Raw genomic sequence first — 23,820 nt, forward strand, 5'->3', positions numbered from 1 at the left:
CTTAGACTTCTGGCATTAGCATACAAACATTTCAAAGTTTGTTTTTTGTTTGTATTTTCATTCTGCTTTTTAATTGTTAGGGATAAGTTAGAATTTTTTTTAGCTCAGGTGACTTTTTAGTTACAGGCACTTGGACTACTTTTCTTATTATTGGAACCTCACTGTCAGGATGCCCTAATTCTAATGCATCATTAGTATCCTTTGAAGATACCTCTCTCCGAACCATGTGCTGCTGAGCGACTGTCGGCTTTCCCCCTTGTTCTAGTTTAAAAGCTGCACTCTCTCCTTTTTAAAAGTTAGCGCCAGCAGTCTGGTTCCACCCTGGTTAAGGTGGAGCCCATCCCTTCAGAAGAGACTCCCCCTTCCCCAAAAGGTTCCCCAGTTCCTTACAAAACTGAATTCCTCTTCTTTGCACCATCGTCTCATCCACGCATTGAGACTCTGGAGCTCTGCCTTCCTCTGGGGACCTGCACATGGAACAGGGAGCATTTCAGAGAATGCTACCCTGGAGATTCTTGATTTAAGCTTTCTACCTAAGAGGCTAAATTTGGCTTCCAGAACCTCCCTCCCACAATTTCCTATATCGTTGGTGCCCACATGTACCACGACAGCCCGTTCCTCCCCAGCACTATCTAAAATCCTATCTAGGTGACGCGTTAGGTCCGCCACCTTCGCACCAGGTAGGCATGTTACCAGGCGATCCTCACGCCCACCAGCCACCCAGCTGTCTACATTCCTAATAATTGAATCACCAACTATGACGGCCGACCTAACCCTTCCCTCCTGGGCAGTAGGCCTTGGGGAGATATCCTCGGTGCGAAAGGACAATGCACCACCTGGAGAGCAGGTCCTTGCTACAGGATCCTTTCCTGCTGCACCAGGTTGATGCTCTCCAATCATGAGACCTTCTTCCTCCAAGGCAGCACCAGGGCTGCCAGTCTGAAGTTGGGACTTAGCTACTATGTCCCTGAAGGTCTCATCTATATACGCCTCTGTCTGCCTCAGCTCCTCCAGGTCTGGCACTCTAGCCTCCAGAGATCGGACTTGTTCTCTGAGAGCCAGGAGCTCTTTGCATCTCATGCAAATGTACAAACAGTCTAACGTCAGTTAGTCAGCTAGAGTCACTCACTGCTCTCTTGATTAACAAATGTTGGTACCTAATCAAACCAAATCACACTAGGAGTAACTGAACTGAACTTTTCAAACTTTTTACTTAGGTATACACTGCTCCTAGCTTATTTCTAGCTTCTGGCTAATTTTTTCTTTTTTTTTTTGTTTTTATTATACAAACACTAACTTTTGCTTACTAGCTGCCTTACTGACTATTTAAAAATACAAACAGTAACTTCTTTTTATTTGCTGCCTTACTCACTATGAAAAGCACAAACACTAAATAATATTCCCAAATAGTTAACTTCGCCCCAATACTTTTAAAAACGAAAATGTTCCAAGCAAAAACTTACTGATTCCTTCCAACCACCAGCAAGGTGATCCTCTCCTCTCAGTGCTCCCACTGATCATTCTTCCTTAGCATTAGTGGTGACATTTGTATGCCGTACAATAGATTTAGGAGTAATAGCATTTTAATCAATGCTATTCTACCGAGTATATTTAATAGTAAGGCCATCCAATTCTGTTTCTTATTTTTAAATGTGGTTATAATTGGAGCTACATTACTATAACACCATTTCCCCAGATCCCTATGTATATAAACGCCCAAATATTTCAATTTTAACTTAGCCCACTGTAGGGGGAACTCCTGCCCAGGATTCTTCTAACCCTTCTACCAAAGCCAATGCCTCAGATTTATGTTTATTAAACTTGAAGCCTGAGAACTTGCCATATTGGCTAAAGACATTTAATATGTCCTCCAAATGGCATTTAGCTTCAGGCAGAAATAGCAGTTTATCATCCGCAACCAGGAATAGTGCTGGAAGACTGTTAGGTCGAATTAGGTCAATCTGCTGAAGGTACCCATTTAACAATTGGTTTAGTGGTTCAAGAAATATTATGACGAGCAGAGGAGATAGAGGGCACCCCTGTCTAGTGCCTCTGGTTAAGCAAAAAAAAAAAAAAGGGGGGGGGGGGGGGTAGATGTCCATTAACACAAATACTGGCAGTGGGATTACTATATAATACTTTAATCACCCAGTTAGTAAATCCCCGAAACCCAATGCAATCTAACATACTTTCTAGAAAGGACCAGTCAACTCTGTCAAAGGCTTTCTCCGTGTCAAATCTAATTAGAACTGGATCTTCCACTCCTCTGTTCGCATACAAGGTCTGTAGAACTGCTAATCTTTGGATGTTCATGGTAGGCTTCCTTCCTTCCTTTAACAAATCCTACTTGACCTACAGAAATTATATCTGGTAATACTATTTTTAAGCGATTGCCTAAGATTTTTGCAAACAATTTAATGTCTACATTTAATAAAGAAATAGGTTGGTAATGCAAGGTTAATTGGGAATCTCTTTCCGGTCCGTATAATACTATGATGTGTGCCAGTGTCATGATGTCTGGCATTTTCCCTTGTTCTATCATCCCTTGAAATAGGTTTGGTTTTGTTTTTTTTTTTGCTTTAAGAGACCCCACTATTTGTGGGTTCAGTGACTTACACAATAACGCAGTCAGCCCGTCAGGCCCAGGAGCTTTTAATGGCTTAAATTCAGCTATAGCTGTTTGAATCTCTACATCATTAATTGGGCGTTTCAAAAATCCCAACTGACGATCCGTCATTTATGGCAAAGGGAGCTCCTGCAGGTAACTCATGTGCTTCTACATCAGTATTTTCTTTGGCGTATAGAGTGATAATAGTCCCTAAAAGTTCTCCCAATTCCCCACATCCATCCTTCAGGGCATTAAGAAATGAAGCCCCTGACTGGGATTAACTAAGTTTGCCAGCAGCTTACCTACTTTGTTGCTATGGTCATACACTCTTATGTTTAAGAGCAGTCACTGATGTTACCGCTCGCTGATGCAATTTGTCATTGGGAAAAGTTTAGTGAGAGCAGAAGACTTGCTTATCTGTCTCTGAGTTGAGTTCACAAACACTCTTTTCTTCTTTGACGTTATTGGTCAATTTCAAAGTGTCACAATCTAGTTCTTTTTCTTTATGGTATACTTGATTATTTCACCCCGTAAAATTGCCTTTGCAGATTCCCAGAACAGTGTGGCCTGAGAGCTATGCTGTTCATTATGGTTTACAAATTCTCACCATTTTGCACTAATAAGCCGTTTAAAAATTTTGTTTAGTAATAACCATGCCGGCATTTTCCAGGTACTATAACTATGTAACCCCAACTCTATTATGCATGACACAAGACAATGGTCTGATATAGTCAGTGGTTCAATCTCTGCCTGAGAGCAATGTTCAAAGAGAGCTGTAGATACCAAAATATAATCCAATCGAGGTTTAGATGAATGGGATCTGGCTATACGAGTATAATCTTTGGTACCCAGATATCCAGTATTTGTAATGTAGGACAAAAAAGGTTTAACCCTCAAGCCACTCTATTATATGTCTCTAGATTTCCTGGAAACCTGTCCATTTTAGGGTCCATGGCAATTCAGGTCACCCCCTAGGATAAAGCATTGTTTGTCCCAATCCCATAAAATGGGCCATCAGCTCTGAAAAGAACTTGTGATCATAGGTATTGGGACCATAAATAGCAGCTAATATAGTGAGTTTCCATAACAAAGAACTGAATACCACCACATATCTCCCATCCTCATCTACTATTTTCTCCTCTATAAAGGAAACAGATTTATGAAGTAAGATAGCAACTCCCTGGCTCTTAGAGGTGCCCTGAGAGGCAAATACCTGCCCAACCCATCTACGTTTCAACTTCATATGTTCCTTATGAGACATGTGTTTCTTGAAAGAAAGCTATGGTGCTTTTAATTTTTGAATTTGGGACAACACTTTCTCTTTTCACAGGCATACCCAAACCTGCAATATACCACTTGACACACTTTATTTTTGATCCCATACTAGTAGCATATTCAAATGTGAAATGCTAGCCTCCATCCAATATACCATCACAACCACACTTCATGAGCCATAACTGTACCACTTCTCTGTGGTTGCATGCCCTGATAATTTGTCTTCTGCATATCCCCAAAGACCGATGTAGTCACATTACCCCAATTAACCCAGTCTCCTTCCCTACCTTCTCCACCACCCTTCACCCCCTCCCCAGCCTCCCCCCTTCCCCATCCTCTCTGCACATTCAGCTCCTGCATTGGAGTTTGGGTAAACACACTGATGTGCTCAGGTACTGCCCCCTAGCAAACTTCCCTCGCCCCCAAAGATGGTGCCTCTTTCTTCAATGCATGCTGGCTGTGTTTACTTGATCCCAAGGATTCAGCTTACTCTGCCGATGAGGGAGATATTTTGGAGGATGTCCTGCTCAATTCCCCTCCTGGTGAAACAGATGAGGTTGTGCTTTGGAATGATTTTGGCTTCTTCAAGCCTTGTGCAGTTCCTTCATTTTGTAGGCCATTGTTCTCTGTGTATGTGGTGACAACTGTCCACAATTGTAACAATTAGCCTGGTCGTGATCAGGACCCAGGCAAAGATACTAAAGTTCATGTCCATCTATAATGGATATTTTTCAGCTACAAATACAATCTTTAAACCCACTTACTGTGGACTTTTTCTTTTCTGACACAGAGGAAAATTATCCCTTTTTTTGGGAAAGTAGCACTGCAAAGTGCTGTTTGGAGGCTGCTGAGCCAGCAAGGCAACATTTTAGATAGAAAAATGTTAACAAGAACATGTTAACAAGAAAAAAAAAAAAAAGAGCGAGAAGTTTACATCCATGCTGGTGCTCAGACGAAAAAAAAGACTGAGGGGACATGAGACAACACTCGAGTGGGAATTCCTACACATGTTCAGTTGTGCAAAAGCTCTATTAGCTTGGGGAGAGGTGTCCATTTGGTACTGTTGGATGATGTCACTCAAATGTAATTTCTAATTCAGCCCTGCTTATTGATAGAAAATGTTCTTTCCCATTTCCCAGTAGAATTGCTTTGGATTCTTTCCAAAATGTTTTTTGCTCTCTCTCATTTGTTTTCTTCACATTGCCACAGTTTTTGTGCTTCTGTTGCTATTTTCAAATTGTTATTGCAGTACATAAATTTAAGGTCCACTTCTGTTAGTGCAACATGTTTTCAGTTGGAGGTTTTGAATTGTTTTCATTTTTGGCATCCTCTTTCTTTTAAGGTACTTGACTATTAGTGACATCTGTTTATACTGATTTTATTTTTTTCCAAAAAATTCTTTCCCCCCTTTTCTTCTGACTTGATAGGATTCACAGAGTAATGAGTTTTACTGCAGGGCATTATATCTATTTCTGAGATATCAATAGATGATGTTTTTATACAAATTATGGTCTTGTTGAATTTTTTTTTTTTTTTACACACACTTAAGATGTCAGCTAATTTTTCCCTCTTCTGGATTCCAGCATATCCATTTCTACACAGGTCAGGAGCTCAACTACTAATGCCTCCATTTTCTGTTTACTCTGCTTCCTGGCTTAGCTTACATTGCTTTTACCCTCATGTGTTGCACCATTTTCATTCACTGGTAATTTACTTATCACTTCCAGTTATTCTGGCAGTTCCATCATCTCGTTTATGGAGCTGCTTGGCAGTTCCAATATCTCTCTCTAAATCTCCTCTTTCAGTCTCTATTTCTCTTTCTGCATCAGTCCTGGTTTTAATATTTGCAAAATACTTTTTAAAACCAATTTTTTAATAAAGGTTTTACATTTTGATATGGTGCTTTTTGCAGCTTTTTCTTAGATATTATTCTTCTTTCTTCCAGTTTATGGCATACTCTCACTTAAACCCTTAATTTAAATACAGGGTTTGTCACATGAAAAAGCAGTACATTATCTTTTTATTTTCTAGGATCCAGGTAACTATCAGAGTTTTCATGAACTTCTATGGTTTGTCTTCTACTATAGTGGGTTCATGAACAGGGTCATCATGACCTATAGTTGTATCAAGATTGTCTTCTCCAACTGAAAGGTTTGAAATATCGCAACCATCATTAGCCCTAGTGTTGAAGCTAAAGTTGGGCACATTTTATCTTGGGTGGCGCATAGCCACTATGAATTTTTCTTTTTCCTTCCAATCATACTTCAATAGTAGTGATCACCTTGCTGAGATTTTATTTGTTATTCTAGGAGGTCACTGTGTGAAGAAGGTATTCAGCAAGTATGACTAGAGAAATGAATTCTATTCAATTCTCTTCCCATCAGACCACTCAGCTGTGAATGGCCTACGGCTTCCCTTTGATGCAATCAGAAAGTAGTGAATATGATCAAACTCAGTGGTTAAAGTCAATTAGGAGGAAAATAAGATATTGTGGCAAATGCCTGATGAAAACAAACATGCAAAAAGTATCAACATAACATTTTAAGGCATACACTGAAAGCAGTCGCTTACCTGTAACAGGTGCTCTCCAAGGGACAGCAGGTAAACCAGCTATGCATATGGGTTATATCATTTGATAATGCTGATGTGAACAGCAATTCTGGAAAGCTGTGGAAAAGGCTAGAACAGGGTTTCCCAAACCTGACCTGGGGACCCCAGAGCCAGATAGGTTTTCAGGATATCCCACAATGAAATAAATGTGCAAATACTGAGTCTCCATGGTATGCAAATTAATTTCATGCATAATCATTATGTATATCCTGAAAACTCAACTGGCTTTGGGGTTCCCAGGACAGGTTTGGGAAGTCCTGGGCTAGAAGTTTTTTCCAAAAATGAGCAAGATTTCCTATATAGCCACTGCATAGGGGCACCTGCCGTAATATATAAAACCTTACAGAAATAAAACTTCATAAAGAGAGGAAGGTTGGTATATTTGGACTGCTTATTCTGCTAGCCTTGGACCAAACAATTGCTGATTAAGGTGGAAATCACCTTAGGCCGGAACTTAGAATGCAAGTGCACAGTATCACTTTGTTATGATAAACCTTTGTATAAGGTCTTTATGTCACTAGCCTGAAGGTTACTGACATTATATGCTGAACTGACTGTCCAAAAAATACACAATCTTCTAGGTCAGGTACTTTAGCCTGCAAAGGTTCAGAGGCTTGAAGGGAGGTTTCAGCGCTTGATAAGCACCATATTGAGGTCTCAATTCACAGTGGGTGGCTTGATGGGAGACTCCAATTGAAGCAAGTCTCTCAAAAATCTGACAAATAGGGACTGTATAGGGATGTGATCACCTTCTGCATGATAAACACCGATAATACCAAGGTGAACTCTGAGTTGGTTTTCAGACCAGACTCCAATGTAAAAGGTATTCAAGCAGTTTTTGTGTGGCATATGAGAGAAGTCCTACTCTCACACTAGATAGTAAACTTCCTCCATTTCAACCTATACTATTTTCTAGTGGATTCTTTGCTAGAATCCAGATGGATTTCAAGACATGTTCTTGGAGAAACCAAGGGAGTTTACTACTTTATACTCAACATTCAAGCTGAGAGAACCAGAAACTGGCTATTAGGATGAAGCAATCTCCTTTGGTTCTGTGTGATTAGGGTTCAAAAAGTTTCCAACCAAATCAATCTTGTAACTGACAGCTCCCATGCCAGCAGAAACTAGCTGCCGAGGCTCAAAAGAAACAACAAGAATCACAGTAATTTGGTCTTGAGTTTGACTGATTTTTCACAACCAAAGGTATCAGAAGATATGCATATGGAAGGCCTTTCCTTCAATAAAGGGGGATATTATCTGTTTTCTGACTCTGCCTGAAGCTGAGGACCTTCCTGTTGGTTGCAGATTGATTACCTTGTATGTTCCCCACTTCGTAAAGATGCTATGTTACTTTTTGATTCAGAGATTATTCATAGGTGACTAGAATCTAATTCAGCTCATTTGCCAAGATACTGTCCTTTCCTGCATGTTGTGGGCTCTGATAGTAAGAGTACGCACTGTTGGTGGAGATTATATTAGGTGGGTTAGTTGGTTTTGATATACATATGTAAATGTTTATTTGGAATCTATATAAATGTGTAAAAGGTTTTTGTGTGTTGTTGTAAGTAATATAAATATAATAAAATATTTTATTCTATTTTTTGCAAGTTCATAAGATGACATGCCATGGGAGCAACAGAATCATTGATACTATATGGCCCAACAGCCTCAGCGTATCCCAAGCTAATACCTTCTTACTCTGAGAAAGTCCTTTCACTGTAAACATCAATTTAGCAATCCTGTTAGTGGAAAGACAGAATGCTGATAAAATCCAATTGAGAAGGGGGCATGTTTAAGATGGATTTGGGAAAATTTAAGGTGCATCCTGTGGCTCCAACACTTGGATGGTGGTGTACATGGATTCATCTGCTCCTAACAGATACATAATCTTGACCAGCCAATCATCTAGGTAGGGAAACATGTAAACCCAGTCTGCATAAATGCTGTAATGATCACTAGATATTTTTTGAAAACACATGGTGCTGACAAAGACCATAAGGCAATATATAATACAGAAGGCAGTATTTATCCTCTTATGAATCTGAGAACTTCCTACAACTGGGATGTATTTCTGTAGATATATACATTGTTAATATCCAGGGAACATAGCCAGTTTCCATCATTTATAAGAGGAATTAAAGTGCTCAGGGAAATCATGAACTTTTTTTTGTTTTTTTAAAGGAAAATACCAAAAAAGCCTTGCTCAAGAACCTAAAATTTAGGCTGGGATGGAATTCTCTACATTTTTTGAGGTGCTCAGAAGTACCTTAAGTAAAGTACTGCCCATTTTCCTCTGGTGGAGGCTCTCAATGTCATCTCAAAAGCATTGTTGGTTGATTGGGCCAGACACTTTCCACACGCCTCACTTCTGCTGAATACATGAACAAATGACTCCACTTTATTTAGTGGGAAAAACTTGGGAGAGTTTTATTCCCCTTCCAAAATTGTGTGCATGTAATAGAGCATGAAGATCTGATAGGATGATATGTGGGAGCTGAGCACAGTGTTCTGAAAGAACTTCTCATAAAAAGATGCAAACTCTGGGACTCACGCCCGTTTATAGGGTGAATTCGACCACAATATACTAGATGCATTAATTGGACTTTGCTGAATCCAAAAATTGACTGGACATATTTGGTGTCTGGCTTCTTACCACAAAAAACACTGACAGTAGAGATTCCCACATTTTCTTTTGTACCTCCTGTAGAACTGGTGGATAGATATTGCTACTAGTTCCTTAGAGGCTTTGAAGTATTTAAAGACACCAATTTGGTCTTCTTCTGCCATCATTTCTATGTTTCTATATAAAGGTGCCCTAGGGGGTCATTTTCCATCTTTAAATTAAATGGAATGGCTTCAACCATTCTCTGAAGAAAAACAGGGAAGGAACAATCTTCCAGAGGGGACTTTCCTAGCCTGTGAAGGAAAGAGGTCTGAAAGGAGGCATGGACAGCTTTCTTTTCCAGAAAATGACTCCTTAGGCCTGTAAGCAGAGCCCCAAAACACTTCAGACTCAGACATTGCACTGACCCTGGAACCATTGCCTCCATAAGGCCATGTGTCAGTCAACAGGTGGAGAGATTTCCTTCTTCAGTGCTGCACAGCTGATTAGATGCAGATGGTCTCAAGGCTGAGTCTTGGTGCTAGGAAAGATTTCAGTACTGTGCTACTTCATGCTGGGGTAAAGGTCTCGAGGCTTAGTTCTGTCAACACCACCTTTTAAGACAAGGTGTTTGGTGCCGATATCTTCATCTGAGATGTTAAGAGGGGACCTCACGATGCTCCTTCCAGAGTTACTGAGGCCAAATTCGGAGATGTCAGCTGATAAAAACAGGTCCTCCAGGGTAGCCAGAAAGTACTGATGGCAATGATATGGATCTCAAAAGACTATCACAGTTATGTCAATTCAAGAGGTTGAGATTGCCTCTGGATAAAACTCTTACAGGCCTATCCTGTAAAGTGCGGCCCGCGTTTACCCTGCTCCTAAGCCGCTTTTAACTCACGTTCCGGCCGCGTTAGCCCTTCCTGCGATCCCGAATCCCCTTTAACCTACTCCTACCGCGTCCTAAATTCCCCGGGCAACCCCTTCCGCCCGCGGCATGTATATTGCATTCAAACGAGCGAATTAGCTTGATATTGCATGCAAACGAGCCAATTAGCTATTCCCTAGCATCCCGTAACCCGCGCCCCGACTATCGCTAGTTTTCCTGCCATTTTGTCGCGCGTTTAACCTGCAAACTTACCGCCTACCCTGACCCCTGCGGTAGAGGCAGGGGTAAGGGTAGATGGCAAGCTTTCCCCCAGCCCCCGCTCACCTGCCCCGGCCGCGATCATGGGTGCCGGTCTCCGTGGCAGCCCCAGTCCTCTCCCCTGCTCCCGAAGCCAAAAAAAAAAAGTGAAAAAAACGTTGCAGCCCCCCTCCGATGTCCGGAGGGGGGCTGCAACATTTTTTTCGCTTTTTTTTGGCTTCGGAGGAGGGGAGAGGACTGGGGCTGCCACGGAGACCGCTTTCCCCCGTGCAAGTAAGTTGCTTCGCCGCTTCAGTTCTTCCCTCCTCCCGGAGCTGCTTTTTCAGCCTTGCTCCAGGAGGAGGGGGGACACTGACAGCGAAGCAACTTACTTTTAGCTTTTTGAAAAAAAACCAAAAGCAATTTTGGTTTTTTTTCAAAAAACCAAAAGGGTTTTTTGAAAAAAGCGAAAAAACCAAAAGCGAAAAAACCAAAAGGGGACCCGACCCGACTTACTTTTGCAGCCGTCCGGCATCGCTGCTCCCCCGCCTCGTCCGGCATCGTTGCTCCCCCGCCTCGTCCGGGAAGATGGCTGCCAGCAAGGGGGAAAGCGGCCCCTGTGCATTCAATTGGCTGCTCAAGACGTGATGTCACGACGTTTGGCGTCACGGCAGCCAATTGAATGCACAGGGGTCGCTTTCCCCCGTGCTGGCAGCCATCTTCCCGGACGAGGCGGGGGGAGCAACGATGCCGGACGAGGCGGGGGAGCAGCGATGCCGGACGAGGCGGGGGAGCAGCGATGCCGGACGGCTGCAAAAGTAAGTCGGGTCGGGTCCCCTTTTGGTTTTTTCGCTTCGCCGTCATCTCTTCTCCCCTCCTCCCGGAGCAGAGCGCGAAAAGCAGCTTTCGCGCCCTGCTCCAAGAGGAAGGGAAGACACTGACAGCGGCGAAGCAAAAAAACCAAAAGCAAGAAGTAAGTCGCTTCGCCGCTTCCCTCCTCCCGGAGCAAGGCTGCTTTTCGCGCCCTGCTCCGGGAGGAGGGAAGAGTGAAGCGACTTACTTTTTGCTTTTGGTTTTTTCGCTTCCTGGTATCTGTCATTTCAAATGACATTTGAAATGACAGATACCAGCGTGGCGTGAAGCCTTAGGCCCGCGCACCCAGGATACTGTATAGGCACTCTAGCCAGTAAAATGGGTTGCGCGGGCCTAACGCTTCATGGGCACTTATTAGCCGCGGCTTACATTTGCATGCAATTAGAGTTCAGGATCGAGCGGTAGGTGAGCTGCACTGTGCGGGCGGTAACCGCGGGTGCCGTAGGCACTAACGCAGCTCTTCCTACCGCTCGGTACTGGATAGACCTATTAGTAAAGCAAATGACAGCAGTTGATGGGAATGAATGAGTTAAAGTAAAAGTACAAAAAACGAGGAAATACACACGAAGTATCTTGTTTTAACAATTTATCTCAGTTTCTTTATTAATTAACTCACAGATTCAGAAGAAAATGCCCAGATCAGGGCCGGTGCAAGGGTATTAGGCACCCTAGACGAACCTTCTGCCTTGCGCTTGTCCCCCTCCCCCCCGGTCCAGGCTCCAGCCCTGCCCTCATTCATTCAGTCAGGCACCCCTCTCTTACATACACTTAGGTCCTTGTCTCATTCACAAATGCACCTTTACACAGGCTCCTTCCCTCTCTCTCACTAACACCATTGCTCTCTTGTACATACACAATCCCTCACACACACACACAGGGGTGCCACTCTTGGCCCGCTGAGACACTGCTTTTCTCGGCCATGAGCAGGATGGGCTCTGCTCACGGCCCCACATGGCTGCTCTTTGCCGCCCTAGGCGACAATCTAACTTGCCTACTGGGACACACTGGCGCAGATGATCTAATCTACTGTCTCTCGCCTTGTAATGGGCTTCAAGCAGTATCAGGAGATAGGGCTATCACTCATTTACTGATTGTTATTCACCAAATTATTAAAATCCCTTTAATAGTTACCAAATTTTTTTCAAAAAAAAATTTTTTTTTTTTTTACTTATCTTGCAATATTGTATAGAGCATCATCATATAATGTAGACAAAATCATGCTATATTTGCTCAATGAATATAGAAACATAGAAACATAGAAATGACGGCAGAAGACGACCAAATGGCCCATCGAGTCTGAATTTAAAACATCTTTACTGAAAAATATTTTACTCTTCTGCTCTGCTATCTAGATCAAAGGAAGCAGGTTGAAACACTGGTTAGTATTTTTTCCTAAATAGACAGGATGTCCGAGAACCAGCTTTGTTTCAAGGTTAAATAATTCACGTGAGCTGGATGTTCTTTATCTCTAGTAAAAGTTAAGCGTAAAAAAAAATTACTTCCCTGATGTTTTCCTTTGCAAGTAATGTCAACTAAAGCTTCGCTGAATGACTTCTTTGTCTAAAACAATATATACGTAGCAAGGCATGTAATGGATATTAGAACACTACTTGGAACATAAGAACATAAGAAATTGCCATGCTGGGTCAGACCAAGGATCCATCAAGCCCAGCATTCTGTTTCTAACAGAGGCCAAACCAGGCTACAAGAACCTGGCAAGTACCCAAACACTAAGAAGATCCCCTGCTACTAATGCCAATAACAGCAGAGACCACTCCCTAAGTCAACTTGATTAATAGCAGTTAATGGACTTCTCCTCCAAGAACTTATCCAAACCTTTTTTAAACCCAGCTACACAACTGCACTAACCACACTTTCTCTGTAGTGCTTTCTCCTTGTGACTCACTCTTAATAAATGGAATGGCTTATACTGGATTGAAGTCTTGTCTTATTTTTTATCAATGAGCAAAGGGGAAAGACCAGGTCTGACACTCACTATCTACTTGTTCTCAGATCCTTACACCAATGAGAACTGATGTTGGGACTTTGATGTCTCCACCCAATGCTCAATGACAATTCCTCTCACATCCATAATTGAGCATGACGAATCTTTCTAAAGGGTTGGGCGGGAGGAGCAGAAAAGGTCCCTGCTCCTATTCTCCTCGATGTCAAAGGATTGCAACTCCCTGATTCTTCAATATCTATTCCTTCAATGCCAATGGTGCATTGAACTCTGAAGTCTTACTAAAGATGTCCAACTGGTAAAATTTCTGGAGTTTGGTCGCTCTGGGTGGCATCTTCAAGGGGACTGGCATAACCAGGAATATCATGTTCTAAGCCCAGATAGCACATACATTCACAATGTGATAATCTGTTATGGATAGCTTGTGATTGTAGTACAAGCACCTTAAGCAGCCACTGGCTTTCTTCTCAGACATGAGTAAACTGACATTGCAAAATTAAAATAAATTATCAAAAAAAAAAAAAAAAAGAGAACAGAGACTGTAAATCAAGTGCACCAAGATCATCGGGACTTGACTGACTATGATTAAAGTCAGAAGAAACTTTAAGAAATGAAAATGGTCAGCCAAAGCTACTACCAGGAAAGAAATTAAAAAAAAAACAAAAAAAAAACCCCAGACCCGATCGCATTACAGAAAGATTTTCTCTTTGACAGGATAAGGAAGTGTCTGATGTAATTCTGTAGGCAAAAGGATCGAGGATGCCCTCTATGTGGTAGTAGCAGCTAGGCAGGAAATGCTAATGCATGCCCAGAAAAATTTTTAGGCTCTCTCACAATTTTCTAGGAACACCATCCACGTCAGTGGATGTAGTCTTCCCCATATATGGCTGCATTATACTTACTCTCAGAGAAAATGATGACAGAGTTCTATGTATGATCCTACTCCATAACTTCGAGGTCAAATCTGATCTGTCTCATAGTTTGCAGATGTCAGATTGTTCCCATTCACCCGTTCTCAAATTAAACCTACCTATGCACTGTGTAAAAGTGCTAATGGCAAAGTGTAAAACTATTCTGCACCTCTCTCTCCACTCCCACCCCTAACTAATTTGAAGAAAAAGCTACACAGAAATCATATGTTAACTGCAGTGAAGCAAATCTGATGCATGAATTATGTCCATTTTATTGATGCCACTGATGTTCTACTTCAGAAAGGTACACACGTAAGAGTGTGTATCTCGCAAGAAGATATGACATTAAAACACAGTAAACAATTATTGGGTCACTGGTGGGAAGGCTGCTATGACAACTGCTGGTCCAAGGCTGAAACCCTAGATATGGTCACAAACTCTGTAGTTCCTATGTCATGGTCATCATTGGGTATGTAGAATGCCTACAGTTTCCAGCTCTCTTCTTTAAAAAGTGACTTTGGCCAAAACTGTTCTCCCTTCCTTCCTTCATCCAATCTCCAATGGGGTCCCAGTGGAAGATACAAGGTATTTTTCCCTTCCTCCTAAGCTCCTTCCAAACAGCTTTGGAAATACTGGCTGCTACTACTCTAGTTATCCTGTGCTTGAAAGAATATTCACTGTCCTCTTCTAGACAAAAAGCCCAAAGAATATAGTGAGTTGAAAGGGACTCGGCATATTAGTTGGGAAGAGTTTACTCTTTTTATTAGGCTAATACATAGGCGCTCTGAACATCAATCCCCCCACCTCCCCTAATTTCTTTAGATTTAGAATTCTGGGCATGGCCCAGTAGGAGGGGCATTTAAATCCTTTGACCATCACACTCAAGAATAGAGGATCTTCATGACAATTTTTTTTTTTTGTAATGATGACCAACTGAAATAGGTAGAAAACTAAAGATATCTTTCCCCCTAGTATTGATACTTTAAGAGTCATTGGATAGACATTTTATTATGAGTTTTTGCCATAGAGGCAAAAACTCATAAAAACTTTTAAAAATATATCCAAAGCAAGAAACCTGTGAGGGAATCGGTTGGACCATTAGATGACCGAGGGGTTAAAGGGGCTCTTAGGGAAGATAAGGCCATTGCAGAAAGACTAAATGAATTCTTTGCTTCCATGTTTACTAATGAGGATGTTGGGAAGATACCAGTTCTGGAGATGGTTTTCAGCGGTGATGAACCAAATCACTGTGAACCTGGAAGATGTAGTAGGCCAGATTGACAAATTAAAGAGTAGCGAATCACCTGGACTGGATGGTTTGCATCCTAGGGTACTGAAAGAACTAAAAAATGAAATTTCAGATCTATTAGTTAAAATTTGTAAGCTATCATTATAATCATCCATTGTATCTGAAGACTGGAAGGTGGCTAATGTAACCCCAATATTTAAAAAAGGCTCCAGGGGCGATCCGGGTAACTATAGACCAGTGAGCCTGACTTCAGTGCCAGGAAAAATAGTGGAAACTACTCTCAAGATCAAAATCGTAGAGCATATAGAAAGACATGATTTAATGGAACACAGTCAACATGGATTTACCCAAGGGAAGTCTTGCTTAACAAATGTGCTTCATTTTTTTGAAGGGGTTAATAAACATGCGGATAAAGGTGAACCGGTAGATGTAGTGTATTTGGATTTTCAGAAGGCGTTTGACAAAGTCCCTCATGAGAGGCTTCTACGAAAACTAAAGAGTCATGGGATAGGAGGCGATGTCCTTTCGTGGAAAAGGGTAAACAGTGGAGTACCTCAGGGATCTGTACTTGGACCGGTGCTTTTCAATATATATATATATATATAAAGTCTGGAAAGGAATAAGACGAGTGAGTTTATCAAATCTGCAGATGATACAAAATTATTCAGAGTAGTTAAATCACAAGCAGACTGTGATACATTACAGGAGGACCTTGCAAGACTGGAAGATTGGGCATCCAAATGGCAGATGAAATTTAATGTGGACAAGTGCAAGGTGTTGCATATAGGGAAAAATAACCCTTGCTGTAGTTACACGATGTTAGGTTCCATATTAGGAGTTACCACCCAGGAAAAAAGATCTAGGCATTATGGTGGATAATACTTTAAAATCGTCAGCTCAGTGTGCTGCAGCAGTCAAAAAAGCAAACAGAATGTTAGGAATTATTAGGAAGGGAATAGTTAATAGAAGAGAAAATGTCATAATGCCTCTATATCGCTCCATGGTGAGACCGCACCTTGAATACTGTGTACAATTCTGGTCGCCGTATCTCAAAAAAGATATAGTTGAGATGGCGAAGGTACAGAGAAGGGTAACCAAAATGATAAAGGGGATGGAACAGCTCCCCTATGAGGAAAGACTGAAGAGGTTAGGGCTGTTTAGCTTGGAGAAGAGACAGCTGAGGGGGGATATGATAGAGGTCTAAGATCATGAGAGGTATTGTAATGTGACTCGGTTATTTACACTTTCGAATAATAGAAGGACTAGGGGGCATTCCATGAAGTTAGCAAGTAGCACATTTAAAACTAATCGGAGAAAATTCTTTCATTCAATGCATAATAAAGCTCTGGAATTTGTTGCCAGAGGATGTGGTTAGTGCAGTTAGTGTAGCTGGGTTCAAAAAAGGTTTGAATAAGTTCTTGGAGGAGAAGTCCATTAATGGCTATTAATCAAGTTTACTTAGGAAATAGCCACTGCTATTAATTGCATCAGTAGCATGGGATCTTCTTAGTGTTTGGGTAATTGCCAGGTTCTTGTGGCCTGGTTTGGCCTCTGTTGGAAACAGGATGCTGGGCTTGATGGACCCTTGGTCTGACCCAGCATGGCAATTTCTTATGTTCTTAGATAGAATCTTGGCCTACCATTCAAAATACAATGTAACATCTTTACCAGCATTAGATACCTAATACGATACAAATTTTGGGTCAGGACAACAAAGAGGGAAGAGTATCCCCTAATATTATGTTACACTTTAGCTCTAGTAGCTATTACTGGTCCAATGGGAAACTGGAGTCTTAGTAGGCTGTGACACAGGACCAGCCAAAAAAGCTTTTGTTACTGACTTTCAAAACAGCACATATCCCTTCTTCGGAGGATGATCTGCATCATCCCTTCATATCTGAAGGGACCTAAAGAAAATATGCAGTCAGGTAAAGATCGTAAGGATGATCTAGTCTGCTCAATTTCACTCCTGATACAATGTCAGAGACCTCAGGTGGTTGAGGTTAGAATGCTAATGGACTTCAAAAAGTTACAGGACAAACTGCAAAACGTTAAGCTACCCCCCATGCTTAGTGGGACCTCATGGTCCCACTAAGCATGGGGGGTAGCTTAGGGGTAACCAGCATGGAGCAGGGGCTTGCAAACCTAATAGTATCAGCTTCCAAGGCAGCAATGAAGTGACCTGCACTGAGTGACTGTTTCAACTAACAGTGGCATGGTTATCATCAGGCTTTCAAGAAGGTATTGGGGTAAACTGCATAGCACGACCATGGTTAAAACCAAAAATTCAATGAGCATGGGGAGGCCAGATATTTTAGACAATGGCTTTTCTACTTTTGGTGGCTGTGTGGATTATTAGCAAACTTGGTACTAAGATACAGTGGGGAACCTGGTGTTGGATTAAGTACTGATCTTGTAGGAATCAGAGGACAAGTCATAATCTTTCCTAAACTGCACTTTATTTTCTACTCTCTTTGGTGATTCAAGCACATTGTAAGGTTTCATACCATTTTCAAAAGACACAGCTGTTTTACTTCTCTTAATTCCCTTCACATTATATCCCTTACTTTAAGTTATTTTTTATACTTGTATTAGCTGTTTTAAATTTATGTTAAGAAAATGTGTTTGTTGGATATTGCATTCCCTTTTATTTGTAATTTATTATGTATGTTTTAACATGTAAACCACTTAGATCTAATTCCCACTGGATAGGCGGTATACAAATAAGTATAATAAATAAATAAAATGAATACGTATCACTTAGGCAAATATTCAAAGAACATATATATGATTGACACACAGTGGTACACAGGGAAAATAGCAAACAGCAAAAATTTGAAATTTGTAAGTCGATGCCATCACTGCTTCAAGACATTAACCAAGGTTGAGTCCTCGACAAGAAGTTACTGCTTATTAGTTTCAAACTTGTGCTAGTTCAAAAGATTTTCTAGTGTGCAAAAAAAAAAAAAAAATTGATAATGCTGCCTGAACTCACCGCTCTCTTCGGCATGAACTCAACCTATTACCATCCTCTGTTGTCCACCACTTAATTCAGGTGCTACCCTATGTTAGTATCCAGACTGCCCAGCTAGAGTCTCTATGTAGACACTGTTAAAGACCAGCACTTTTTTCAATTTAGTCTTTTAGTTATCTAGACCCAGATATTAGCCAAATTTATCCTATATGTCCTTCCTATAGTGAATCCTTGCTGTCTTACAGGCAGTGATTTGCTGAATTCAAGATATTCTAGAATCAATTACATCAGGCTACTTAGCCTGTATTTGCCCTCCTATTGTTGTGCAAAGGGACACATGACCTTCTTCAGTATTTACCTATTACAGTAAGTTATTCAATCTGCCCAGTTGAGATCCTGCCTCTGACTTTCTAACACTTTACGTAGATGAGCATATAAATTCTCAATACTTAAAACACCGCCTCTACCATTTTTTTTTTTACTTTCTCTATCAATGTGATTTCTACAACTACTCTTTATAATCTGTACAAATCACGCTCACTGTTTGAGTTTTAATCAGATCAGTACATGTGGACCAATGAACAGTGCACTGACTATAATATCTGAGCACCTGTATTTCAAAAAAAACAAATCGTCCAATCAGATCCCAACATTAGGCCAGACTGCCGATCCTTTCTCCTAAACTAACTAAACATGCATCTACAAAAGAACGCTCGCTCATCATAGCAGGAACCACAATTTGGAACAGTATGCCCTCGGAGCTACGCCAGGAACCCTGCCACCGAAAATTTAAACATAACCTAAAAACATGGCTGTTTAGAAAAGCCTACCCTTAAAGGAAGGGACTTATCCCTGCGATAACTACTAAACCCTTACAGATGGTCCAGAATGCTGCGGCTAGGTTACTCACTAACTCAAACAAAAGAGCTCACATCACACCCATACTACACGGCCTTCACTGGCTTCCCATAAAATCCAGGATCACCTTCAAAATATTGATGATGATTCACAAGGACATTCACGGCACCGCCCATCTCAAACTAAGCTCTCAACTCCGCACACACACATCTGACAGACCAATCAGAAACGCCTATAAAGGAACTCTATACGCACCACCGGTCAAAACCATTTTAAGAAAACGCGCCATTTCTACAGCTGGGCCCACCCTTTGGAACTCGCTACCTCCGGAGCTTCGCCAAGAACCCTGTCTTCAAACATTTAAGAAACACCTCAAAACATGGCTCTTCAGACAAGCCTTCCCGGAGTCTCAAGAACACTCGGACACTGGTCAAAGGACATAACAGGACATCAGGGAGACACATTATCGTCCTCAACCACCTTAGCTTGTCCCCTTAGCATGATTTAATGCCACTCATCCCCTCCCTCCTCCTCCTCTTCCTTCCCTCCATCTTTAGACGCCTTTATTTTATGTAACGCCTATTACCACTGTTTTGCTGTTCTATCTATATTTGTTATTCGTTTTTGACGACTTGTTTTACTCATTGTGTTATTTGTTTTCTGACGACCTGTTTCAATGTAACGCCATAGCCACGATTGTTCTGTTACAATGGAAACCGATATGATTTGATATTTTTTTCAAGAATGTCTGTATATAAAAATTCTAAATAAATAAATAACTTATGCAAATTACATACATCGCTGCTCAACCTCCTCCTGATTCCTCCCCCTAACCTTGCCCTTCCCTTCTCCCCTTGACTCACGTCCCCCCCCCCCCATGTTTCCATACCCCTATTATTCCCTAGAATATCTCCCTAAAGGTCAAACCTTAAGTTAATTTTCTCTGTTATTTTTGTTACATATTTGTATATGATATTTATATACCTAGTTAATTGCGTTAACTAGGTATATAAAAGCGTTTGGCTTTTTCCACTTATGTTTATTGTAAAGTCTCTGGCTGAATTACTGTTTGCTGTAAACCGAGGAGATGTGCATTACGTGCCGCGGTATATAAAAAACAAATCATAAATACATCTTTCTCCCCCATGGAAACTGTTAGTAGTAGTAGCATCACAAAATCCACCATCAGTGGCATAATGGGACTAGTCTGGTAGTAAAATGATTGCTCAGGGAAAGACTGAGAAGTCATTTAACACACATAAAAGCACACATACTGCGTGGCTCTCATTATGACTAATTTTTACTTTATCAATTTATATCCCATTTTTCCATAAAAACAGCTCAAAGAGGATTATAAAAGTTAAAATACATATAAAAAATACATGTAATAAAGCTACTGAGAATGCCCAGAATGATGAGCCTATTATTGCCTGATTCAAGACTACTGAAAAAAGTCTATTAAGGACAATTTGAGGAAAAATAAGATTAATATACATTACAAAAGTGTTATTTTCAATAACATAATATGAGCTCTTAGCAGCAAATCTTCTGAAGGGTGCACTTTGTATACATACCAGTCTCTATGCTGGACTCTAAAGTGAGGACTTGCTGCTGTGTTTCCATATTAAAAATGCTGGTGTGCCCGCTGTTAAATGATGCCACCATGTGAGCTGGGTCACTGCTCACCAGGTCCACAGAAGATGGGATGCCCATTTCTACAGAAAGGAAAAAATGTTAAAGCAGAAATGTAATGAATTCTGTTATTAAAACAAAGACTAATGATATCCTGTGCTCTTCCAATAAAACAGTTACTTAGCTGTAACTGGTGTTCTCTGAAGACAACAGTTCAACAGTAACACAAACAGATCACAGGACCATATGTGATGTTGAGGGGAATGAAATTCCAGAGCTTTCTGGAATAGAATCTTTTCTGCTCATGTGTGGACGACTTCTTGTGCTGCTGCAGCAGCCCTGCAGCTTCTCCAAGCTAGCCAAGATATATGATGGAGAGAAATTCTGCCAAGGGGAAGAGCAAGGGTTTGTTAGTTGCTGTCTCTAGAGAACACCCATTAGAGCTAAGCAACCTTGCTTTCTCTAAAGATACACTATGTCACACAAGTGGGACTCTAGCCAAGGGCTGCCAAACAAAAACAAAAAAGGAAAGTAAGAATTACCAACAAGCAGGAATGTTTTTGTTAAAAAAAAACCAAAAAAAACCCAACCCCACCTTTTTTTTGTAATGAAACTATAAAATGGGCCCTAGGTGGAAGGGAGCTGAGCTCTACCACTAAAAAGGTCCATAGATAACAGATATTCAAAACCCAGTATCCCAATGGGAGGCATGTCCAGACAATGTGATGTGAATGTGTGGACTGAACTCTTAAGTGAGAGAAATCTCTGGTAGGTAGCCCATGTCACCATGATCTTAACACAGTAGACTTTTACATGCCCTTTTAAGGCTAGTCCTGGCTGGGCCTACAGAAAGAGATGCAGTCATTAACCCAATTGGAAATGGAGTCTTTAGGGATCAAAAAACAAACAAAAACCTGAGTGCAATTTCTGAGTCTGCTCCAGATAGGTGGTGGCAGTTTTCTTGCAATCTTAAGTGATGCTTTACCCTTATGGGAATGTGGACTAAGAAAAATGTTGATAGGGCAATTGACTAAAATGGAAGACAGACATGATCATAGGAAGGAATGTGGATGTGTGTGGCACAGCATCCTATTATAATGAAATCAAATATAAGGTAGAAATGTCACTAGTCAGGAGACTGATGCGACCAACACCCAAAAAAAACCTGTTCAGCTCATGTGCTTTAACTCATATGAGTTCAGAGAATCAAAAAAGGCTATCATCAAATGGATTACAAACTGAAGTCCCATAACTGCAGAAGACTTCAAATGAAGTAACTCCAGGTAAATGACAACTGATGACTGAAAAGATGGTTTCCTTATATCAGGCCAATACAGTAAAGTGCAGCCGCAGTTACCCTGCTTCTAACCCGCTTTCTACTCATAATTTGGCCGCGTTAGTCCAACCTGCTATTCACTATCCCTTTTAACCCATCCTTACCGCCTCTTTAAATCAACAGGTAACCCTTTCCGCCCGCAGCATGAATATGAGATGTAAACGATCGGATTAGCTATTCCCTTCCATACAGTAATGAGCGCCCCGATTATCGCTTTTTAAACCTGCAGTTTTGCCACGCGTTTAACCCGCTAATTTACCGCCTACCCCTACCCCTGCGTTAGTGTGGAGTGTCAGGCAAGCCGAGACTAAATTTCACGGACCACGGAGCAGCCCCAGCCAGCCCTGCTTCACTGCCTGACCCCTTCACTCCCCGGGACAAGACCGAAGTGAATCGGGCAAACTTTCCGCCAGCCCCCGCTCACCTGCCCTGGCCGTGTCCATCTCCCGCGCTGACAGCTCCAGTCAGCCCCGCTTCACTGCTTGACCCCCTAACTCCCCAGGACAAGACCAAAGTGAATCGGGCAAACTTTCCGCCAGCCCCCGCTCACCTGCCCAGGCTGCGTCCATCTCTTGCGCTGACAGCTCCGGAGCAGCCCCAGTCCTCTCTCCCCTCCTCCCGGGGACAGCCGGCGGCGACAGCAGGCGCTCCCCATGGCTCCCTATTCTCTAAAAGGTAACGTGCATGCCGTGACCTCTGACATCCAGCCGGCTGCTCAGGTCACAGCGTGCACTCATTACCTTTTAGAGAATAAGGAGCCATGGGGAGCGCCTGCTCTCGCTGCCGGCTGTCCCCGGGAGGGGAGAGAGGACTGGGGCTGCTCCAGAGCTGTCAGCACGGGAGATGGATGCGGCCAGGGCAGGTGAGCGGGGGCTGGCGGAAAGTTTCGGGGGAGTTAGGGGGTCAGAGGGTCAGTCAGCCCTTCTCCTGTATCCACTTCCTGGTACCTGTCATTTCAAATAACAGGTACCAGCGCACCCAGGATACTGTATAGGCGCTGTATAGCGCCTATACAGTAAAATGGATTGCGCTTCATGGACACGGCTTGCATTTGCATGCCATTTAAATACAGTATCGAGCGGTATGTGATCCAGAGTGTGCGTGCGGCAAACACGGGTGCGCCCGGCACTAACGCACCTCTTTCTACCGCACCTTACTATATCGGCCCATATGTTTGTTGGTAAACGAAGAGTTGGTTTTAAGATCAGACATTGAAGGATGTAGAAGCTATTCAAGTTTTTGTGCAAGACATGTAAAAGGTTGTTGCGCTCTGCCCTCACACCAAATGACAATGCTTATCCATTTGAAGGATCTTCTAATGAATTCCTTTCTAGAAGCTTTAAGGACTTAACACATCTCATCTGAGAAACCGATTTCTCAAATTATATCCCTCTCAACATCCAGGCCATGAAGGCTAGGGACTGGTTGTTAAAGTGGAACAATTCTTGTTTTTGCATTAAGACTAAGGAGGATCCTACCTTGATTGTTTAACAATGGGCTAGGTTCCTGCAGATTTTTAAAATCTACGAGGACGATATAATTCAGTGCGCTCAGCTGAGCGCAGTGGTTAACCCGTGGTTGGACACGCGTCCACAACCCCTTATGCAATAAGGGGATTAATGTGTTCAAACAACCCCCCCCCCCCCCCCAATGAAGCTAATAGTATTCAGCACATGTAAATTCATGTTGATAAGGCTATTAGCTATTTCCCCCGATGTGTAAAAAAAAAAAAAAAAAAAAGTGCCCCCGATGCACTCATTTTTACCCTAAAAAATTAACACCTGCCCAGAGCAGGCATTAATT

The 23,820-nt window shown here is 41.8% G+C and overlaps 1 protein-coding gene across 5 annotated transcripts in view; it reads right to left on the reverse strand.

The window, feature by feature from the left end:
• The window catches only part of STRN (striatin), a 533,408-nt gene that overhangs the window by 13,885 nt on the left and 495,703 nt on the right, over positions 1-23,820 (reverse strand). For all 5 annotated transcript variants that reach the window (XM_029593931.1, XM_029593930.1, XM_029593929.1 and 2 more), the window contains one exon: positions 20,624-20,764. In XM_029593931.1, the coding sequence (XP_029449791.1) occupies positions 20,624-20,764 (141 nt within the window). The remainder of the gene's footprint in view (positions 1-20,623; positions 20,765-23,820) is intronic.

The sequence above is a fragment of the Rhinatrema bivittatum genome, chromosome 3 (assembly GCF_901001135.1).
Source record: "Rhinatrema bivittatum chromosome 3, aRhiBiv1.1, whole genome shotgun sequence".
Lineage (NCBI taxonomy): Eukaryota > Metazoa > Chordata > Amphibia > Gymnophiona > Rhinatrematidae > Rhinatrema > Rhinatrema bivittatum.